The sequence below is a fragment of the Oncorhynchus tshawytscha genome, linkage group LG06 (assembly GCF_018296145.1).
Source record: "Oncorhynchus tshawytscha isolate Ot180627B linkage group LG06, Otsh_v2.0, whole genome shotgun sequence".
Taxonomy (NCBI): domain Eukaryota; kingdom Metazoa; phylum Chordata; class Actinopteri; order Salmoniformes; family Salmonidae; genus Oncorhynchus; species Oncorhynchus tshawytscha.
Window position 1 is genome coordinate 57,889,084 of NC_056434.1, and position 19,959 is coordinate 57,909,042.

At 41.6% G+C, this 19,959-nt stretch overlaps 1 protein-coding gene across 1 annotated transcript; it reads right to left on the reverse strand.

The window, feature by feature from the left end:
- Positions 1–9,271: 9,271 nt before the first annotated feature.
- On the reverse strand, positions 9,272–19,034 carry spef1 (sperm flagellar 1). Its single transcript, XM_042323436.1, has 7 exons — positions 18,827–19,034; positions 14,096–14,207; positions 11,101–11,251; positions 10,898–10,943; positions 10,235–10,292; positions 9,925–10,015; positions 9,272–9,753 (listed from the first exon to the last, which is right to left on the reverse strand). Exons 1-7 carry the CDS (start codon positions 18,933–18,935, stop codon positions 9,640–9,642), a joined length of 681 nt encoding a protein of 226 aa, XP_042179370.1. The 5' UTR covers positions 18,936–19,034; the 3' UTR covers positions 9,272–9,639.
- Between the last annotated feature and the right edge of the window lie 925 nt (positions 19,035–19,959).

A 19,959-nucleotide genomic window follows, 5' to 3' on the forward strand; every position in this document is an offset into this window, starting at 1 on the left:
AAAAGATCATCAAGGACAACAACCACCCGAGCCACTGCCTGTTCACCCCGCTATCATCCAGAAGGCAAGTTCAGTACAGGTGCATCAAAGCTGGGACCGAGAGACTGAAAAACAGCTTCTATCTCAAGGCCATCAGACTGTTAAACAGCCATCACTAACGTTGAGTGGCTGCTGCCAACTCAAATCTCTAGCCACTTTAATAATTAAACATTTCATGTAATAAACGTATCACTAGTCACTTTAAACAATGCCACTTTATATAATGTTTACATACCCTACATTACTCATCTCATATGTATATACTGTACTCTATACCATCTACTGCATCTTGCCTATGCCGTTCTGCCATCGCTCATCCATATATTTATATATACATAGTCTTATTCATTCCTTTACACTTGTGTGTAAAAGGTAGTTGTTGTGAAATTGTTAGATTGCTTGTTAGATATTACTGCATGGTCAGAACTAGAAGCACAAGCATTTCGCTACACTCGCATTAACATCTGCTAATTATGTGTATGTGACCAATAAAATTTGATTTGATTTGATGACGGCAGTCAAATTCCATGTGACCATTTATTCACGGTAATTAGGCTTCTCCAAGCTCTGATGCTGCTGGTCATTAGTAGCCTACCAAACTTGCTAACTGCCTGGTACTCAGCACTCTGTTGTCCCTCTAATCACTCTGACATCAATGCAAGTGTAATCAAAAATCGAATAAAGTGTCCATAAGCTCATGTTGAGCAATATTTCTATAGGCTATGCAATTGGCCTCTATTAAAAATAGGAGGATTCCATCAGCTTTCTATAGGCTTCCAACATTTTATTTATCAACTTTCCTAATATTAAGTCAATTTTTTCATTTTTTTCACCTTTATTTAACCAGGTAGGCTAGTTGACAACAAGTTCTCATGCGACCTGGCCAAGATAAAGCAAAGCAGTTCGACACATACAACAACACAGAGTTACACATGGAATAAACAAACATACAGTCAATAATACAGTAGAGAAAAACAAGTATATGTACAGTGTGTGCAAATTAGGTAAGATAAGGGAGGTAAATGCAATAAAACAGGCCATAGTGGGAGATAATTACAATATAGCAATTAAACACTGGAGCGATAGATGTGCAGAAGATGAATGTGCAAGTAGAGATACTAGAGTGCAAAATAAATAAATACAGTATTGGGATGAGGTAGTTGGATGGGCTATTTAGAGAAAGGCTAGTAACCCTTGTATAAAAGTGATAATACCCTCGAAGCTGGTATTTGGAGAATATTTAGGGACGGGTGTTAGGCCCGAGATTAAGTCAAGGGCCAGCGAACTGTGTCAATACAGTACCAGTCAAAAGCTTGGACACACCTACTCATTCAAGGGTCTTTCTTTTATTTTTGTACTATTTTCTACATTGCCGAATAATAGTGAATACATCAAAACTATAAAATAAATAACAAATATGGAATGATGTAGTAACCAAAAAAGTGTTGAACAAATCCACATACATTTTATAGTGAGATTCTTCAAAGTAGCCACCTTTTGCCTGGATGACAGCTTTGCATACTCTTGGCATTCTCTCACCAAGAATTATAAATGTGTGTGTATATCCCTTAAGGTCTTTGTATAATGTGTTAATGCACCCCCTGGCCCATTTGTATATTCTTCCCCATCTTATTTTGTATTTATTTATTATTGTACAAAAAATATATAATAATATATATTTTCTTTAAATACAAAAACATGTTCCCCAATGGATCCCAACTGTTAGCTGTCATGGCTTGTAAAGTTCGTCTTTCCTTTATTGCTAAGTAGCAAGCTTTTTTATTCTTTGTAATATATTTTTGGAAGTCATTATTATTAAGAGTTTGTAACTCCTGTGTTGTAGTCTGATACTAGCTACCAAAATCGATTAGGTAAAGTTCATTTGCAAGCTATTTTAAGGTAGCTAGCTAGCTAGTTAGCTAACATGAGCTTGATTCTGTAGGGCCCTAGTTGGCATTCTCTCAACCAGCTTCACCTGGAATGTTTTTCCAACATTCTTGAAGCAGTTCCCACACATGCTGAGCACTTGTAGCCTGCTTTTCCTCCACTCTGCATTCCAACTCATTCCAAACCATCTCAATTGGGTTGAGGTTGGGTGATTGTGGAGGCCAGGTCATCTGATGCAGCACTCCATCACTCTCCTTCTTGGTAAAATTGCCCTTACACAGCCTGGAGGTGTGTTTTGGGCCATTGGCCAGTTGAAAAACAAATGATCTTCCAACTAAGCGCAAACCAGATGGGATGGTGTATCGCTGCAGAACGCTGTGGTAGCAATGCTGGTTAAGTGTGCCTTGAATTCTAAATAAATTACTGACAGTGTCACAATCAAAGCACCCCCACACCATCACACCTCCTACTCTACGGAGTTCACCTACTCTGCGTCTCATAATGACATGGCAGTAAGAACCAAAAAGGACAGATTTCCACTGGTCTAATGTCCATTGCTCGTGTTTCTTGGCCCAAGCAAGTCTCTTCTTCTTATTTGTGTCTTTTAGTAGTGGTTTCTTTGCCACAATTCGACCATGAAGGCCTGATTCATGCAGTCTCCTCTGAACAGTTGATGTTGAGATGTGTCTTTTACTGTGAAGCATTTATTTGGGCTGCAATTTCTGAGGCTGGTAACTCTAATGAACTTATCCTCTACAGCAGAGGTAACTCTGGGTCTTCCTTTCCTGTGGCGGTCCTCATGAGAGCCAGTTCCATCATAGCGCTGGATGGTTTTTGCGACTGCACTGAAGACATTTTTCCTATTGACTGACCTTCATGTCTTAGGACTGTCGTTTCTCTTTGCTTATTTGAGCTGTACTTGCCATAAATGGACTTGGTCTTTTACCAAAAAAGTTATTTTTCTGTATACCACCCCTACCTTTTCACAACACAACTGATTTGCTCAAACGCAATAAGAAGGAAAGAAATTCCTCAAATTAACTTTTAACAAGGCACACCTGTTAATTGAAATGCATTCCAGGTGACTACCTCATGAAGCTGGTTGAGAGAATGTGTGAGTGTGAAAAGCTGTCATCAAGAAAAGCTGTCATCAAAAGCTGTCATCAAGACAATGGGTGGCTACTTTGAAGAATCTCAAATATAAAACAAATTTTGATTTGTTTAACACTACATGATTCTATGTGTGTTATTTCATAGTTTTGATGTCTTCACTATTATTTTACAATGTAGAAAATAGTAAAAATGAAGAAATGTAGGAGTGTCCAAACTTTTGAATGATACTGTATATAAAATATATAAAATCAAATCAAATTGTATTAGTCACATGCGTCGAATACAACAAGTGTAGACCTTACAGTGAAATACTTACTTACGAGCCCCTAACCAACAATGCAGTTAAAAAAAAATTTAACATTTAAAAATCACGGATAAGAATAAGAAAAAAAAGTAACAAGTAATTAAAGAGCTGCAGTAAAATAACAATAGAGAGGCTATATCAAATCAAATGTTATTTGTCACATGCGCCGAATACAACAGGTGAAATGCTTACTTTTACAAGCCCTTAACCAACGATGTAGTTTTAAGAAAATCCCCCCCCCCTAGAAAACGTTTTTCAAAAAGTCAGAGATAAGAAAAACAAATAATTAAAGAGGAGCAGTAAATAACAATAGCGGGGCTATTTACAGGGGGGTACCGGTAGAGAGTCAATGTGCAGGGGCACCGGTTAGCTGAGGTAATATGTACATGTGGGTAGAGTTATTAAAGTGACTATGCATCGATGATAACAACAGAGAGTAGCAGCAGTGTAAAATAGGGAGGGCAATGCAAATAGTCTGGGTAGCAATTTGATTAGATGTTCAGGAGTCTTATGGCTTGGCGGTAGAAGCTGTTTAGAAGCCTCTTGGACCTAGACTTGGCGCTTCGGTACCGCTTGCCTTGCGGTAGCAGAGAATGACTAGGGTGCCTTCGGAAAGTATTCAGACCCCTTGACTATTTCTACATTTTGTTACGTTACAGCCTTATTCTAAAATGGATTAACTGGCAGCTTCATTAAATAGTACCCACAAAACGCCAGTCTCAATGTCAACAGTGAAAAGGCGACGCCGGGATGCTGGCCTTCTAGGCAGAGTTGCAAAGAAATAGACATATCTCGGACTGGCCAATAAAAAGGAAAGATTAAGACGGGCAAAAGAACACAGACACTGGACAGAGGAAGATTGGAAAAAAGTGTTATGGACAGACGAATCTAAGTTTGAGGTGTTCAGATCACAAAGAAGAACATTCGTGAGACGCAGAAAAAATGAAAAGATCCTGGAGGAGTGCTTGACGCCATCTGTCAAGCATGGTGGAGGCAATGTGATGGTCTGGAGGTGCTTTGGTGGAAGTAAAGTGGGAGATTTGTACAGGGTAAAAGGGATCTTGAAAAAGGAAGGCTTTTTTTATCACTCCATTTTGCAACGCCATGCCATACCCTGTGGACGGCGCTTAATTTGAGCCAATTAGCTCCTACAACAGGACAATGACCCGAAGCACAGCGTCAAACGATGCAAGAACTATATTTAGGGAAGAAGCAGTCAGCTGGTATTCTGTCCATAATGGAGTGGCCAGCACCGTCACCGGATCTCAACCCTATTGAGCTGTTGCGGGAGCAGCTTGACCGTATGGTACGTAAGAAGTGCCATCAAGACAATCCACCTTGTGGGAGGTGCTTCAGGAAGCATGGGGTGAAATCTCTTCAGATCACCTCAACAAATTGACAACTAGAATGCCAAAGGTCTGCAAGGCTGTATTTGCTGCAAATGGAGGATTCTTTGACAAAAGCTAAGTTTGAAGGACACAAATATTATTTCAATTAAAAAACATTATTTATAACCTTGTCTACGTCTTGACTATATTTCCTATTCATTTTGCAACTAATCTCATGTATGTTTTCATGGAAAACAAGGACATTTATAAGTGACCCCAACCTTTTGAACGGCAGTGTATGTAAATTGTAAATTATTTTGTCTGTAATGTCTTTTTCCTTATGTGTCGGACCCCAGTAAGACTAGCTGTCACCACCTGGGCTCCTGAATGGCGCAGTGGTCTAATGCACTGCATCTCAGTGCTAGAGGCATTACTGCAAACCCTGGTTCGATTCCAGGCTGTATCACAACCGGCCGTGATTGGGAGTTCCATAGGGTGGTGCACAATTGGCCCAGCGTTGTCCGGGTTAGGGTTTGGCTGGGGTAGGCCGTCATTGTAAATAAGAATTTGTCCTTAACTCACTTGCCTAGTAAAATAAAGGCTAAATAAATAAATAAAACACATAATATGTCTTACAGAGCCTTTCCATAACTCCACTCAAGTTTTTTCTGACTTCGATTAGAGTGATATTGATGATTCCAGACTGCATTTGCCGATCGCCCATCGTCTTCAACCATCTGTGAGTCGATGGTTTGAATAGTCTCACTGGACATTCTCATGAAAAGCACAATACAAAGTAAACATATGATTTATTATGGTCTTATTTATGTTAATGTGAATGTTTTTATTTAGGCTTAGGCCATTTTTTCTCCTTGGGGGATCAATAAAGCATATCTTATCTCACAGACTAATATATCAGCCTAACGCATAATGTATTTATAAAGACTACCTATCGTTTATCACATCATACAATATTATATAATATTTCTTATATCGCTAATAACGTTTTATTATCTAGATGGCTCTGGTTATTACCTAATTGGCTAAAATAATTAGCTAGCTAGGCTGCCAATTGTCCTAACTAGCTAGCCAGCCCACTTTTGGCAGATTAATTGGGTGGACATATTTGGCGGACAATTTTTGGCGCTCAACTTTTGGTATGCAATGCAATGACATTGGCCAACAGGACCATCGGATTCAGATGCAGGATTTCGCATGAATTTAGCTACATGGTCACTTCATGGTACATAGCAGCTCACCAGCGCCAAAAATTGGTTTGGAATGTAATAACATGCTAGCATGATAGCCAGCTGGAACTAGCTATGTAGCGCCGGTTCTCCATATGACGTTGAGAAATAGTGCATTGTGGGAAGTTCTGAAGATATCTGGAAATAAGTTCATAAATATGTAAAAACACAAAAACATAACTATGTTTGTAGTTATAGGTAACCTATGTTGTTACTTTGGCCAAACGTTTTTATTTTACAATTATTTTGCACTTTATGGCCCTGATTGGGCCACATCTTTTAGAATGAATCATTTTACCGTATGTGGGCCAGAGCTAGGCCACACCTTTCTAATTTGATCGGACTGCAGTGTGTGGGCCAGATCTGTGCATCTGATAGTGATGCAATATGTGCAGCAGCTTTGGGCCAAGGACCCAGGCGTATACTGGGCCAGAACAACAAAGTATGTGGCCTGCAGCTGCACCGGAGTAATTTTGCTAACTGGGTAATAAAAGCCAAACATTAATAGCACCAGAGATTATTTAAATTAGGGACCCTCTATGATAGCTGTAGGTCATTTTCTGCTTGTAATGATTTAGCAAATTCGGTGACTTGGAGGTTAAATATATCACATTTCTCAAATGGCCCTACTCCTGAAATAGTTAATCGAGCCAGATAAGCTGAGGCGGACTCGGCCTGAGTACCATTAGCCGTGGCCCAGAGTGATATGATTCTGCCGGACTCATTTTACTGACTCGGGTACAGCTCGGCCGGATGAAGCCCCCGAGTCCGAGTCCATTGGAGTCCCTTAGTCTCAATCGGAATAGGCCCAAGTTCAGCGTGTTGACTGGGTACAGTACGAACACCTTTTGGTGCGCTCTGCCAGCTGTTGTTTGCCAACTGTGTTAAGCTGAATCATGCAAACCCTGATGAAAAAAAAACATAACACCAATTTGTATCATTGTAATGTTTCTCGTGACTTATATCCAATGAGTGCATGGCCCAAGACACTATGCACATGTTTATATAGATTGGTGGTATTAATTGAGTAGCATTTAGATAACTGGTCAGTAGTTTAATTAGATTTCAACCTAAATAAGACGCTTTTTTCATGAGTCTGAATGCTAGAAATGTCAGAATCTAAACACTGGGATGATGAAGAAAATCTGTCCTAAAGCCTTGCTCACACAGGCAGTTTGAAATGACTCAAATATTTGTTTATTTCAAATCTGATTCTGTTCTTTTCCTGCAATCCACACACACACACACACACACACACACACACACACACACACACACACACACACACACACACACACACACACACACACACACACACACACACACACACACACACACACACACACACACACACACACACACACACACACACACACACACACACACACACACACACACACACACACACACACACACACACATATATCCAGGCATGACCCTCACTACTTGTAAGCCTTCTGCACTGTTGGACCATCAGCTGTTTAGAGGAAGGATATGGGTTAGGGTCATGGTTTGTGTGTAGGTTGGGGTGGATGACCTTTGTTTTCTTACTGCTCCCCACTTCCCACACACAGCCGGCCACTCTGCTTTCATGTTTTGTGTTAACGGCACCAGCAAAATTCTTGATTGCCAGAGTTAGTGTGTTTCTATCTCAGAGTTAGGTGTGTGTGTACAGCCCCTTCTCCCTAATCCTCTGCTCACCAGACTGATTGTTGGTCTGCACAGTATGTTTGCAAATTACGTCTGGCGCTCTGTTCAGAGGAGCTAAGTACTCTCGGCTGGCAGCCGCTCGACAAACCTACTGGTTTGTGCTTGTCAAAACCCTGATTTTCCTGTGTTTTATATATGTTTACACACTACGAGGTTGGAATAATAGCATGAAATTGTGAAAATGTTGATAATGCCCTTTTAGTGTAGGAACTGTTTGAAAAGTCCACCTGAAATTTCAGCCTCTTTTGGTGGAATGGAGTTTTGGACTGCCTGGTGACAGTTTATAGGCCATTAAGAAAGAGAGTTACAAACCTCTCTGCCAACAACAGCTACAGTGCCCCTTGACTTGTTCCACATTTGTGACCAACCGGCTGGATTCGGCCGGTCACAATGCGCCCGAATTTGTCACATGGGCCGAATACAACAGGTGCAGACCTGACTGTGAAATGCTTACTTACAAGCCCTTAACCAACAATGCAGTTCAAGAAATGGAGTTAAGAAAATATTTACTAAATAAACTAAAGTACAAAATAAAATAAAAAGAAACCCAATAAAATGACATATTATAAAATTATATATTATCACACACTCAGTCATAGCACAGGAGTCTTACTGGAAGGAAGGAGTAACCCCTCTTGAGGTCTCACACAGTTCAAGGCCAAGCATATATGCTATGTGTAGTGTGAATAACATTTGCCCTTACACCATTCATAATTCAAGGAATATTACTCAGAAATATGAGGACTACAGTTTGTATCCATTTGAAAGTAATCAGATTGAACAATGGTAACAATTTCAGTTTAATTTATTTAAAAATCCCCTGTTAATTTGTACCTTTATTTAACTAGGCAAGTCAGTTAAGAACAAAGTCTTATTTTCAATGACGGCCTAGGAACAGTGGGTTAACTGCCTGTACAGGGGCAGAACGACAGATTTGTACCTTGTCAGCTTGGGGGTTTGAATTTGCAACTTTCCGGTTACTAATCCAATGCTCTAACCACTAGGCTTCCCTGCCACCCCAGGTTATTCACCACAGTGAACATGAGCAATGTTGCCTCCACTCCCCCTAAAATTCAACTAGGAATAAGTTTGTTAGTTATACAATGACGATGATCAATGCTACTGACTCCCCTAACCTTGTTCCCAACATTAGCCTTTGGTAGGAGTGAGATTACTGGCTCCCCTACACTCATGTCCTTGCATGTTACAGGAGCACATCAACCACTTCTCCTGTTTTAGATTGTTGCTAATCATTAGAATAAACCTGAGTTTCAAAGAATCATGAACAATCCTATGAGAGCCCAGTCACAAAAACACACTAACTTCTTCCCCAGGCTCAACTGCTAGAGCCGATACAATTTGTGTGCGGCTGTGGTTAGGGCTGGATGTTCGACCGTTCTGATGAAATAACTTATCTACTGCACTAAAAACTGCTGTCAGATTTGACCCATTAAAATTGAGTGAGAATTTAATCTGATTTTAAATCCACATGAGACATTTGGACATGTCAGATGACTGAGTGATAGAGTTTAGTTTCCCATCATATCCTCTATTTTATTTCCCCTCTCGTCTCCTAACTTCTCTCCTCTCTCCTGTTAACACAGCATACTCATGGATCAGAAAGGAGACTGGACAGATTTAGTGTCAGTGTTTTATTTAGACAGCTTCAGAGGTTAGTGGTCACATGGCTGTTATAAAGGCACAGCAATAGACACACATAAGATCCACACAACAAACCTTATAGTCTAGTAGTCCACTCAATCTAGCAGATTATAGATAGAAAACACACACATTCTCAATACAATATCATCTGTTATGATCGAATAAATGCAACAAATTAAAAAATGCTTCACAAAACATTCAGTGCTAGTTTATAGAAAAGTACAGGCTGATAGCAAAACAAGCACTTGTTAGAAAAATTGAGTTTATAAAAAGGAGAGGTGTGTTTGTTGTTTCTAGTTGTGTCTGAGAATTAAGTGTGTGTTTCTGAGTGGGTCCGCTTCGGTGTGTATCAAGGCATGTTAGCCCTGGCCTTGTATCTCTCCAGATGGCGTGTCAGGTCTTCAAGTCTCATGTCCTTTAGCTGAACCAAGTGTTCCAGTCTGTTCACCTTGATCTGCAGGATCTACACACACACACACACACACACACACACACACACACACACACACACACACACACACACCTGCTGACGGATAGTGACACACTCCCACTACTCTACACTCAGAAAGTGTCACTCAAGAGGCCAGATTACACCTGTAACCCTGCCGCCCAAAGAGTGTGTGTGTGTGTGTACCTCCACAGTCTCCTGTAGGGCAAGTAGAGCTTGCTCCTTCTCCTCCAGCACAAGACGGATGGTTGGGTCCACCTGAGAACCTAGCACAGTGCTACACACACACACACACACACACATTATAGAAAAGTCCAGATTGTACAATATTTTTTGCTGTTGTGCAGCACATCTCAGAGGATTACTATAACAAATGAATATGGTTCCTCCTCCATATGTCTGAGGTCTGATAATCTGTGCAGCATGACTACGGTGGGATGACCTGGAACACATCCATTACATTTAAAGACTGACACACTGTGAGTGCTAGTAGTACCTAGTCTTGTCTGTGTGTTGGTGTACGTGTGCCCTCTCCTCCTTCTTGGGAAGTGGCTCTGAGGGACACAGAAAATGGAGAAACAGAGACAATCCACTGAGTGATGTTACATTTGCACCACAAATCTAATCTGTCTATCTTGTCTGTCTGTCTGCCCGTCCGTCAACAGTAGAAGGATGCCTCTATCCGTGTGTCTATCTGTACGTCAGCAGGAGAAGGTAGATAGAACAGTGAGACTACTGGCTTTGGGCTGAGAGGACACAGCCTGGGCATCCTATGGACTGAATGGGAGGTCTGGGGGGTTAGGGTTTGCTTACAGACAACAGACAGAGTTACATGGATACTTCTAATGGAGACAGTGATGTTGTTGAATGCTCCCATACATTCTCAGCCCTTTAAAGGTCATTACTGACCGCAGTGGCTCCTGACCCACTTTTGTGTGTGTGTGTGTGTCTTTGTCTCTGTGTGTGTGCAGCTGACCAAGTTCTGACTCAGTCACCTCCTCTAACTACCAGCTAACTGAAGGTGCTGAGTATATCTGGGTCAGCAGAGGAGTCACCCTATGCATAACTGTGTCACATTATACAAGTGTTTGTCTTCACTGCAGAGAGAGAACCAACAGCTCTGTACACACTGCCTGAGTCAGGGGTCAGGTTTCTGTACCTGTGAGAGGTTTCTCTCGGTTCCTGTTGTTGTAGTATTCCACATCCTAGGAGACAGAAGAATAGTTAGTGTGTTTTTATTTTACACCTCTGTTCTATTCTATGCTCTACCCTATGAACAGGGACTGGATGTGTGCATGATGAGAATGAAATGTTTGATCAGCAAAGGTTGTTTGATCGAATGTTAGATGGTCACACACACACCAGTAGTGTGTCTTCAGTGCATTGCTGTCTCTTGTCGTCAATCCTTTCTCGGAGCGAACACAGGACAGGCTCTATTACTCCAGCAGTGCTCACCACTATCCTCTTCACGGTCTCCTCTGGGATGTGGAAGTTCAGCTTGGAGAACACCTTCCTGTCAACATGGAAACACGCTGATTTGGGGTCAGTTTTGCATTTCTCCCACTAATGGTTAAGGTTACATTGGGGGGAGGGGGAGGGGGAGCTGTACCTAGATCTGAGCTAGCCCCCCTGGCACGAGAGTAGAGGAAACATATGTTAATGTGTGCAATTAGCACCATGCTATGGATCTACAGTTGAAGTCGGAAGTTTACATACACCTTAGCCAAGTACATTTAAACTCAGTTTTTCCACAATTCCTGACATTTTAAAAATTCCCTGTCTTAGGTCAGTTAGCATCACCACTTTATTTTAAGAATCCCACCGTACCTTCTCCGCTGTGCAATCGGGTTTCCGAGCCGGTCACGGGTGCACCTCAGCCACACTCAAGGTACTAAACGATATCATAACCGCCATCGATAAAAGACAGTACTGTGCAGCCGTCTTCATCGACCTTGCCAAGGCTTTCGACTCTGTCAATCACCATATTCTTATCGGCAGACTCAGTAGCCTCGGTTTTTCAGATGACTGCCTTGCCTGGTTCACCAATTACTTTGCAGACAGAGTTCAGTGTGTCAAATCGGAGGGCATGCTGTCCGGTCCTCTGGCAGTCTCTATGGGGGTGCCACAGGGTTCAATCCTCGGGCCGACTCTTTTCTCTGTATATATCAATGATGTTGCTCTTGCTGCGGGCGATTCCCTGATTCACCTCTACGCAGACGACACCATTCTATATACTTCTGGCCCGTCCTTGGACACTGTGCTATCTAACCTCCAAACGAGCTTCAATGCCATACAACACTCCTTCCGTGGCCTCCAACTGCTCTTAAACGCTAGTAAAACCAAATGCATGCTTTTCAACCGTTCGCTGCCTGCACCCGCACGCCTGACCAGCATCACCACCCTGGATGGTTCCGACCTTGAATATGTGGACATCTATAAGTACCTAGGTGTCTGGCTAGACTGTAAACTCTCCTTCCAGACTCATATCAAACATCTCCAATCGAAAATCAAATCAAGAATCGGCTTTCTATTCCGCAACAAAGCCTCCTTCACTCATGCCGCCAAACATACCCTAGCAAAACTGACTATCCTACCGATCCTCGACTTCGGCGATGTCATCTACAAAATTGCTTCCAACACTCTACTCAGCAAACTGGATGCAGTTTATCACAGTGCCATCCGTTTTGTCACTAAAGCACCTTATACCACCCACCACTGCGACTTGTATGCTCTAGTCGGCTGGCCCTCGCTACATATTCGTCGCCAGACCCACTGGCTCCAGGTCATCTACAAGTCCATGCAAGGTAAAGCTCCGCCTTATCTCAGTTCACTGGTCACGATGGCAACACCCATCCGTAGCACGCGCTCCAGCAGGTGTATCTCACTGATCATCCCTAAAGCCAACACCTCATTTGGCCGCCTTTCGTTCCAGTTCTCTGCTGCATGTGACTGGAATGAATTGCAAAAATCGCTGAAGTTGGAGACTTTTATCTCCCTCACCAACTTCAAACATCTGCTATCTGAGCAGTTAACCGATCGCTGCAGCTGTACATAGTCTATCGGTAAATAGCCCACCCATTTTTACCTACCTCATCTCCATACTGTTTTTATTTATTTACTTTTCTGCTCTTTTGCACACCAATATCTCTACCTGTACATGACCATCTGATCATTTATCACTCCAGTGTTATTAATCTGCAAAATTATAATTATTCGCCTACCTCCTCATGCCTTTTGCACACAATGTATATAGACTCCCCTTTTTTTTCTACTGTGTTATTGACTTGTTAATTGTTTACTCCATGTGTAACTCTGTGTTGTCTGTTCACACTGCTATGCTTTATCTTGGCCAGGTCGCATTTGCAAATGAGAACTTGTTCTCAACTAGCCTACCTGGTTAAATAAAGGTGAAATAAATAAATAAAATAAAAATGTTAAATGTCAGAATAATAGTAGAGAGAATGATTTATTTCAGCTTTTATTTCTTTCATCACATTCCCAGTGGGTCAGAAGTTTACATACACTCAATTAGTATTTGGTAGCATTGCCTTTAAATTGTTTAACTTGGGTCAAACGTTTCTATAGGATTGATGTCAGGGCTTTGTGATGGTCACTCCAATACCTTGACTTTGTTGTCTTTAAGCCATTTTGCCACAACTTTTGAAGTATGCTTGGGGTCATTGTCCATTTGGAAGACCCATTTGCGACCAAGCTTTAACTTCCTGACTGATGTCTTGAGATGTTACTTCAATATATCCACATTATTTTCCTGCCTCATGATGCCATCCATTTTGTGAAGTGCACCAGTCCCTAATGCAGCAAAGCATCCCCACATCATGATGCTGCCACCCCCATGCTTCACGGTTGAGATGGTGTTTTTAAAGGCACAGTCAACTTAGTGTATATAAACTTCTGAACCACTGGAATTGTGATACAGTGAATTAAAAAGATAAATAGTCTGTCTGTAAACAATTGTTGGAAAAATGACTTGTGTCATGCACAAAGTAGCTGTCCTAACCGACTTGCCAAAACTATAGTTTGTTAACAAAAAACATTTGTGGAGTGGTTGAAAAACTAGTTTTAATGACTCCAACCTAAGTGTATGTAAACTTCCGACTTCAACTGTATATGGCTGGATCCAACCCAGTGGTCAGTGAGTAGGAGTTCTCACAGCCCTGTGTAGTTGCTTAGAAGTAGAATACAGCATCAAATTCTCTACGATTCCCAGAGGAACCTGTTCAGTACATTGACACACACACACACACACACACACACACACACACACACACACACACACACACACACACACACACACACACACACACACACACACACACACACACACACACACACTTGCCTGTTGAGAGTGCCCCAGTTGCTGAGTTTTTGCTGTATAGAGTTGGCTGGGGTGTAGTTGTGAAGTTCCACCAGTTTGGGAAAGAAATACTTGACGACCTCAGCAGCCATCACTGGAACAAGGGCCGATATAAACAACACTGCTATGACATGTTTCTGTCTGGACTAACTTTTATTAGTTGACAACCACAGGACAGTGCTCAGTGAAACTGACAACAGAAAGAAAAGTTATTCATTTAAACATTGAATAAATAATTTATTTATAATAGATGAATCATTTATAAATGATCAGCACCAAAGCTGTTGGTTAACTCAAGTTAGTTAGCCCCTAGGCCAGGGTTTCCCTCTGTCCTCAGAACCCCAAGGGGTGCATATATTGTTTTTTTGCCCTAGCACTACACAGCTGATTCAAATAATCAACTAATGATCAAGCTTTGATCATTTGAATCAGCTGTGTAGTGTTAGGGCAAAAAACGTGCATCCCTTGGGGTCCAGAGGACCGAGTTTAGGAAACTCTACCCTAGGCCTAATCATTGTTAGCCACACCCCGCCTCCATCTCGCTCCACTGCTGCTGCTTCTTCTTCTATGGTTTTTATATGGCAATTTGCAACCAACTTTAAGATGCTTTACCGCCACCAACTGGACTGGAGTGTGGACCAGAAACAGGGAAGGTATAGCTCCTATCCATTATTCTCGTCTCCTCAAGGAAATTAAGGTGGAAAAGTAGTGCGTGCATTCACTCCCTTTGCTATGAAGCCCCTAAATAAGATCTGATGCAACCAATTACCTTCACAAGTCACATAAGTAGTTAAATAAAGTCCACCTGTGTACAATCTAAGTGTCACATGATCTGTCACATGATCTCAGTATATACACCTGTTCTGAAAGGCCCCAGAGTCTGCAACACCATTAAGCAAGGGATACCACCAAGCAAGCGTCACCATGAAGACCAAGGAGCTCTCCAAACAGGTCAGGGACAGAGTTGTGGAGAAGTACAGATCAAGGTTGGGTTATAAAAAAACATCAGAAACTTTGAACATCCCACAGAGCACCATTAAATCCATTATTAAAAAATGGAAAGAATATGGCACCACAACAAACCTGCTAAGAGTGAGCCACCAACCAAAACTCACGGACCAGGCAAGGAGGGCATTAATCAGAGAAGCAACAAAGAGACCAAAGATAACCCTGAAGGAGCTGCAAAGCTCCACAGCAGAGATTGGAGTATCTGTCCATAGGACCACTTTAAGCCGTACACTCCACAGAGCTGGGCTTTACAGAAGAGTGGCCAGAAAAAAAGCCATTGCTTAAAGAAAAAATAAGCAAACACGTTTGGTGTTCGCTAAAAGGCATGTGGGAGACTCCCCAAACATATGGAAGAAGGTACTCCGGTTAGATGAGATTAAAATTGATATTTTTGTAATACGTCTGGTGCAAACCCAACACCTCTCATCACCCCTAGAGTTTTTTCATCGGCAGGGACTGAGAAACTGGTCAGACTTGAAGGAATGATGGATGGTGCTAAATACAGGGAAATTCTTGAGGGAAACCTGTTTTCAGTCTTCTAGAGATTTGAGACTGGGACGGAGGTTCACCTTCCAGCAGGACAATGACCCTAAGCATACTGCTAAAGCAACACTCGAATGGTTTAAGGGGAAACATTTAAATGTCTTGGAATGGCTTAGTTAAAGCCCAGACCTCAATACAATTGAGAATCTGTGGTAAAGATTGCTGCACACAAGCGGAACTCATCCAACTTGAAGGAGCTAGAGCAGTTTTGCCTTGAAGAATGAGCAAAAATACCAGTGTCTCAATTCTTTGTCTTATTTCTTGTTTGTTTCACAATTTTTATTTATTTTGCATCTTCAAAGTGGTAGGCATGTTGTGTAAATCAGATGATACAAACCTCCAAAAAAATCAATTTTAATTCCAGGTTGTAAGGCAACAAAATAGGAAGAATGCCAAGGGGAATACTTTCACAAACCACTGTACGTATTACAGGAAAATACATAAAGTGTCAATAAATAGGTTACTAACGTTCTGCCGATTTAAGAAGGGGCGGCAGGTGGTTAGAGTGTTGGGCCAGTAAACTGAAAGGTTGCTATATCGAATCCCCGAGCTGACAAGGTAAAAATCTGTTGTTCTGCCCCTGAACAAGGCAGTTAACCCACTGTTCCTAGGCCGTCATTGTAAATAAGAATTTGTTCTTAACTGACGTGCCTAGTTAAATAAAGGTAAAATATGAAGGTTACTGTAAGGTGTGAAAGTTATTTAAATTGATTGATGGACCCGCAAAGCGTTTTTGTGTGTTAGAACCAAAATTACTTGGAGTAGTCCAACCTGAACCCACTGTACCAGGGCTTGATTACAACCTGTTACAATGATGCCAACATTTTGTGGCTGATCTTTCAGCTGGGGAGTGGGTGAATGTGTCAAAGACCTAACCTGGCCCAGCACCGTGCGGTATGGCTCGTTTTTGTTGTGTGCATGTTTGTGTACTGAGGAACATGTAACTTGGTTCCAGTAGAAAGACACTTTCAATTTCTTTAGGTTAGGGGCTTTTAACAAGGTAAGTGTTTCCTGGGATAACGTTGTCCCCAGGCTATTGCACACACAGCACATATAAGCCTGGAATATCAACCAGTCAAAGTTGCCCATAGAATTCTATAGGAGTGACCTTACTGAGTAAAGTATTTGTTATCGTCACTACTTAACACAGTCAAAAATTCTTCAATATTTCTAAACCCTCCCATTTCCACAATTTATCTTCTGAAAATGTGATTTTAAACCTTATCCTAACTAATGATGGCCAAGTTTGATGCATTGGTCCACCAGACCTTCCGTGCATTTGGGCAGAAGTGTCTGGGAACAATATTAGGTGTAATGTGACCCACATGACATCACTTTAGAGCGTATGCCATCCTTCAGCACAACATTTCACCCTTTATAAAGCACATGATTATATCATATTTGACGTAGTGGGTTATGTCATATTGGTGATTATGTGACACAGTTATGCCACATTTATGAATCCTTTATAAAGCATGGCATACAGTTATAGATGCTTTGTAACACTTATGTAGTGCTTATGAAGGCATTGTGAAGGCTTTATGAAGCCTTTAAAAGCTGAACATCATTTAAAGCGGAACCAAACTGTGCACCTTCACAAATGCCCGGGTTAATATCTATACATTCTCCATGTCTTTCACTGCAACAGTCTCCCCACTTTTCAGCACAGGGAGATCCCATTCTCGTCTGACCCCACTCATCCTCTTAATCATCCCCCATACCTCTCCCAGAGGAGTAGTCCTGCCTATGTGTCCACAAAACCAACGCCAATACTCCCTCTTAACTGTCCTAATGGTCCTACTTACGACAGCTTAGGCTTGTTTATACTGTATCAGGTGCTGGTAGTTATAGGACCCTTTAAACATCCTTAAAGCACCGTTCCTACTCACAGCTTCCTTCTCTGCACTCTTCAGTCCAACAGGGAACTGCATTCCTCCTTCTCCCACCTGTACCCATCACCTGCCTTGCAGCCCCTACTATTGCTCCTCTTACTACATCATTCACTGTTTCTATATCTGCACTGAATTCTATTGTGGACCACAGGAAAAGGAGGACCAAGCACACCCCCATTCTCATCGACGGGGCTGTAGTGGAACAAGTTGAGAGCTTCAAGTTCCTTGGTGTCCACATCACCAACAAACTATCATGATCCAAACACACTAAGACAGTCGTGAAGAGAAAAAGCCTATTCCCCCTCAGAAGACTGAAAAGATTTGGTATGGGTCCCCAGTTCCTCAAAAGGTTCTACAGCTGCACCATCGAGAGCATCACTGCCTGGTTGCATCACTGCCTGGTATGGCAACTGCTCTGCCTCTGTCCGCAAGGCATTACAAAGGGTAGTGCGTACGGCCCAGTACATCACTGGGGCCAAGCTTCCTGCCATCCAGGACCTCTATATCAGACGGTGTCAGAGGAAACTGTCAAAGACTCCAGCCACCCTAGTCATAGACTGTTCTTTCTGCTACCGTACCTCAAGCGGTACCGGAGCACCAAGTCGAGGTCCAAAAGGCTTCTTAACAGCTTCTACCTCCAAGCCATAAGACTCCTGAACAGCTTATCAAAGGGCTACCCAGACCCCTCTTTTACGCTGCTGCAACTCTGTTTATAATCTATACATAGTCACTTTAACTCTACCTACATGTACATATTACCACAATTACCTCAACTAACCGGTTCCCCCGCACATTGACACTGTACTGGTACCCCCTGTATATAGCCTCACTTGTTATTTTACTGCTGTTTAATTATTTGTTATTTCTATTTTTAACTTAACACTTTTTTTTATTTACTTAACTTATTAAAGCATTGTTGGTTATGGGCTTGTAAGTAAGTATTTCACTGTAAGGTCTACTACACCTGTTGTATTCAGTGGCATGTGACAAATACAATTTGATTTGAATTCACCTGCAACAGCCCTCAACTCCTGAAAATATAATTTGAAAAATATCTCCTCATCCCATTTCCTGCTGCATCTTCCACCCTCATTCTTACAGTACACTTGATTGGGGAGTGATCACTCCCCCATGTAGAATCCTCCCCTACCTCCCAGCTACATCTGCCTTCCATCATTGAACTAGAGATCAGAGTAAGAGCCAGAGCAGATTAATTTCCTGTTACTGGGTCTCCCCCTCTCTGACGACGTCGTTCATTTAGATACCCTACCTCCGTCGCTGAAGTCTCTTGTTATATTCCTCTTAGGTCTGGACAGTGGTATTTTGTCTATCCAGGCAAACAAGTCTTGCAATATTTCTTCGTTTAATTCTTTGTCCATTCTGTATACCGGTTCTTCATCGGACAACTTTGCACTTCGATTTGCAGCTAGCCTGTATCGTTAGCTAGCTAGCGTCCCACAATGGTCGTCAGTAGTTACCATAGCCACAAAGTCATAAACCCCGCCCATTTCTACAATTTCTCTTCTTAAAATCTGATTTTAAACCTAACCGTAACCTCACTGATAACCGTATCACTAACCCTAATCTAACATTAAGACCAAAAAGCAAATATATATATATATATATATTTACGATATGGCCAATTTTAACTTTGTGACTGTGCTATCTAGTGGAAACAGGTTGTTTGTTTAACTCGTTGCTAGGTAACTAATATCCAAGTATGGAATCTGAGAAAAGACAAACCTCATCAGTAATGAGTGAGCCCATAGAAATATAATTATGAGTGAGCTAGAGACAGTGGGGGGAGTGAGCTAGAGACAGTGGGGAGAGAAAGAACAACACACTGAAAAGTGTAGACATATTATTATTTTATAATAGATAACATATTTTCCAATAAATAGCATGTCTACACATTCGTTGTCAAGTTTTTGTATGGTATAAAATGTGCACTGAGATGCAAAGCAGAATGCACAGACCCTTCAAAATATTACAATCAACATCATACATACAGTCATCATACACCAACAGTAAAATAAGGTTGAACATTTTAATAATGACAAGATTAACCAGAGTTGTCCAAATGGACCTTTAGACCCTACCTGACCCAAGCCATTCCTCCCTATCCTTTACCCTGGGTTCGTTCAGCAGGATGCAACATTTTAATAATATATACAGTATGTCTTTCATCCAAAGAGACTTATAGTCATGCATGCATACATTTCACATCTGGGTGGTCGCAGGAATCAAACCCACTACCCTGGCATTACGGGTGCCATGCCTTACCAACTGAGCTACAAAGGGCCACGTGTAGATAGAAATACACTATGTAGAACAAACATGCCTCTCTGCAGGTTTGGCTAGGTTACTTTCGAAATGTAATTTGTTACAGTTACTGTACTGAAC

Coding starts and splice junctions, on each gene's coding strand:
- spef1 (XM_042323436.1), bottom strand. CDS start 18,935: ATGGACAAAGAATTAAACGAAGAAATATTGCAAGACTTGTTTGCCTGG. Junction 10,293..10,897: donor CCGAGAGAAACCTCTCACAG/GTACAGAAACCT, acceptor TGTGTCCCTCAG/AGCCACTTCCCAAGAAGGAG. Junction 9,754..9,924: donor CCCTACAGGAGACTGTGGAG/GTACACACACAC, acceptor GTGTGTGTGTAG/ATCCTGCAGATCAAGGTGAA.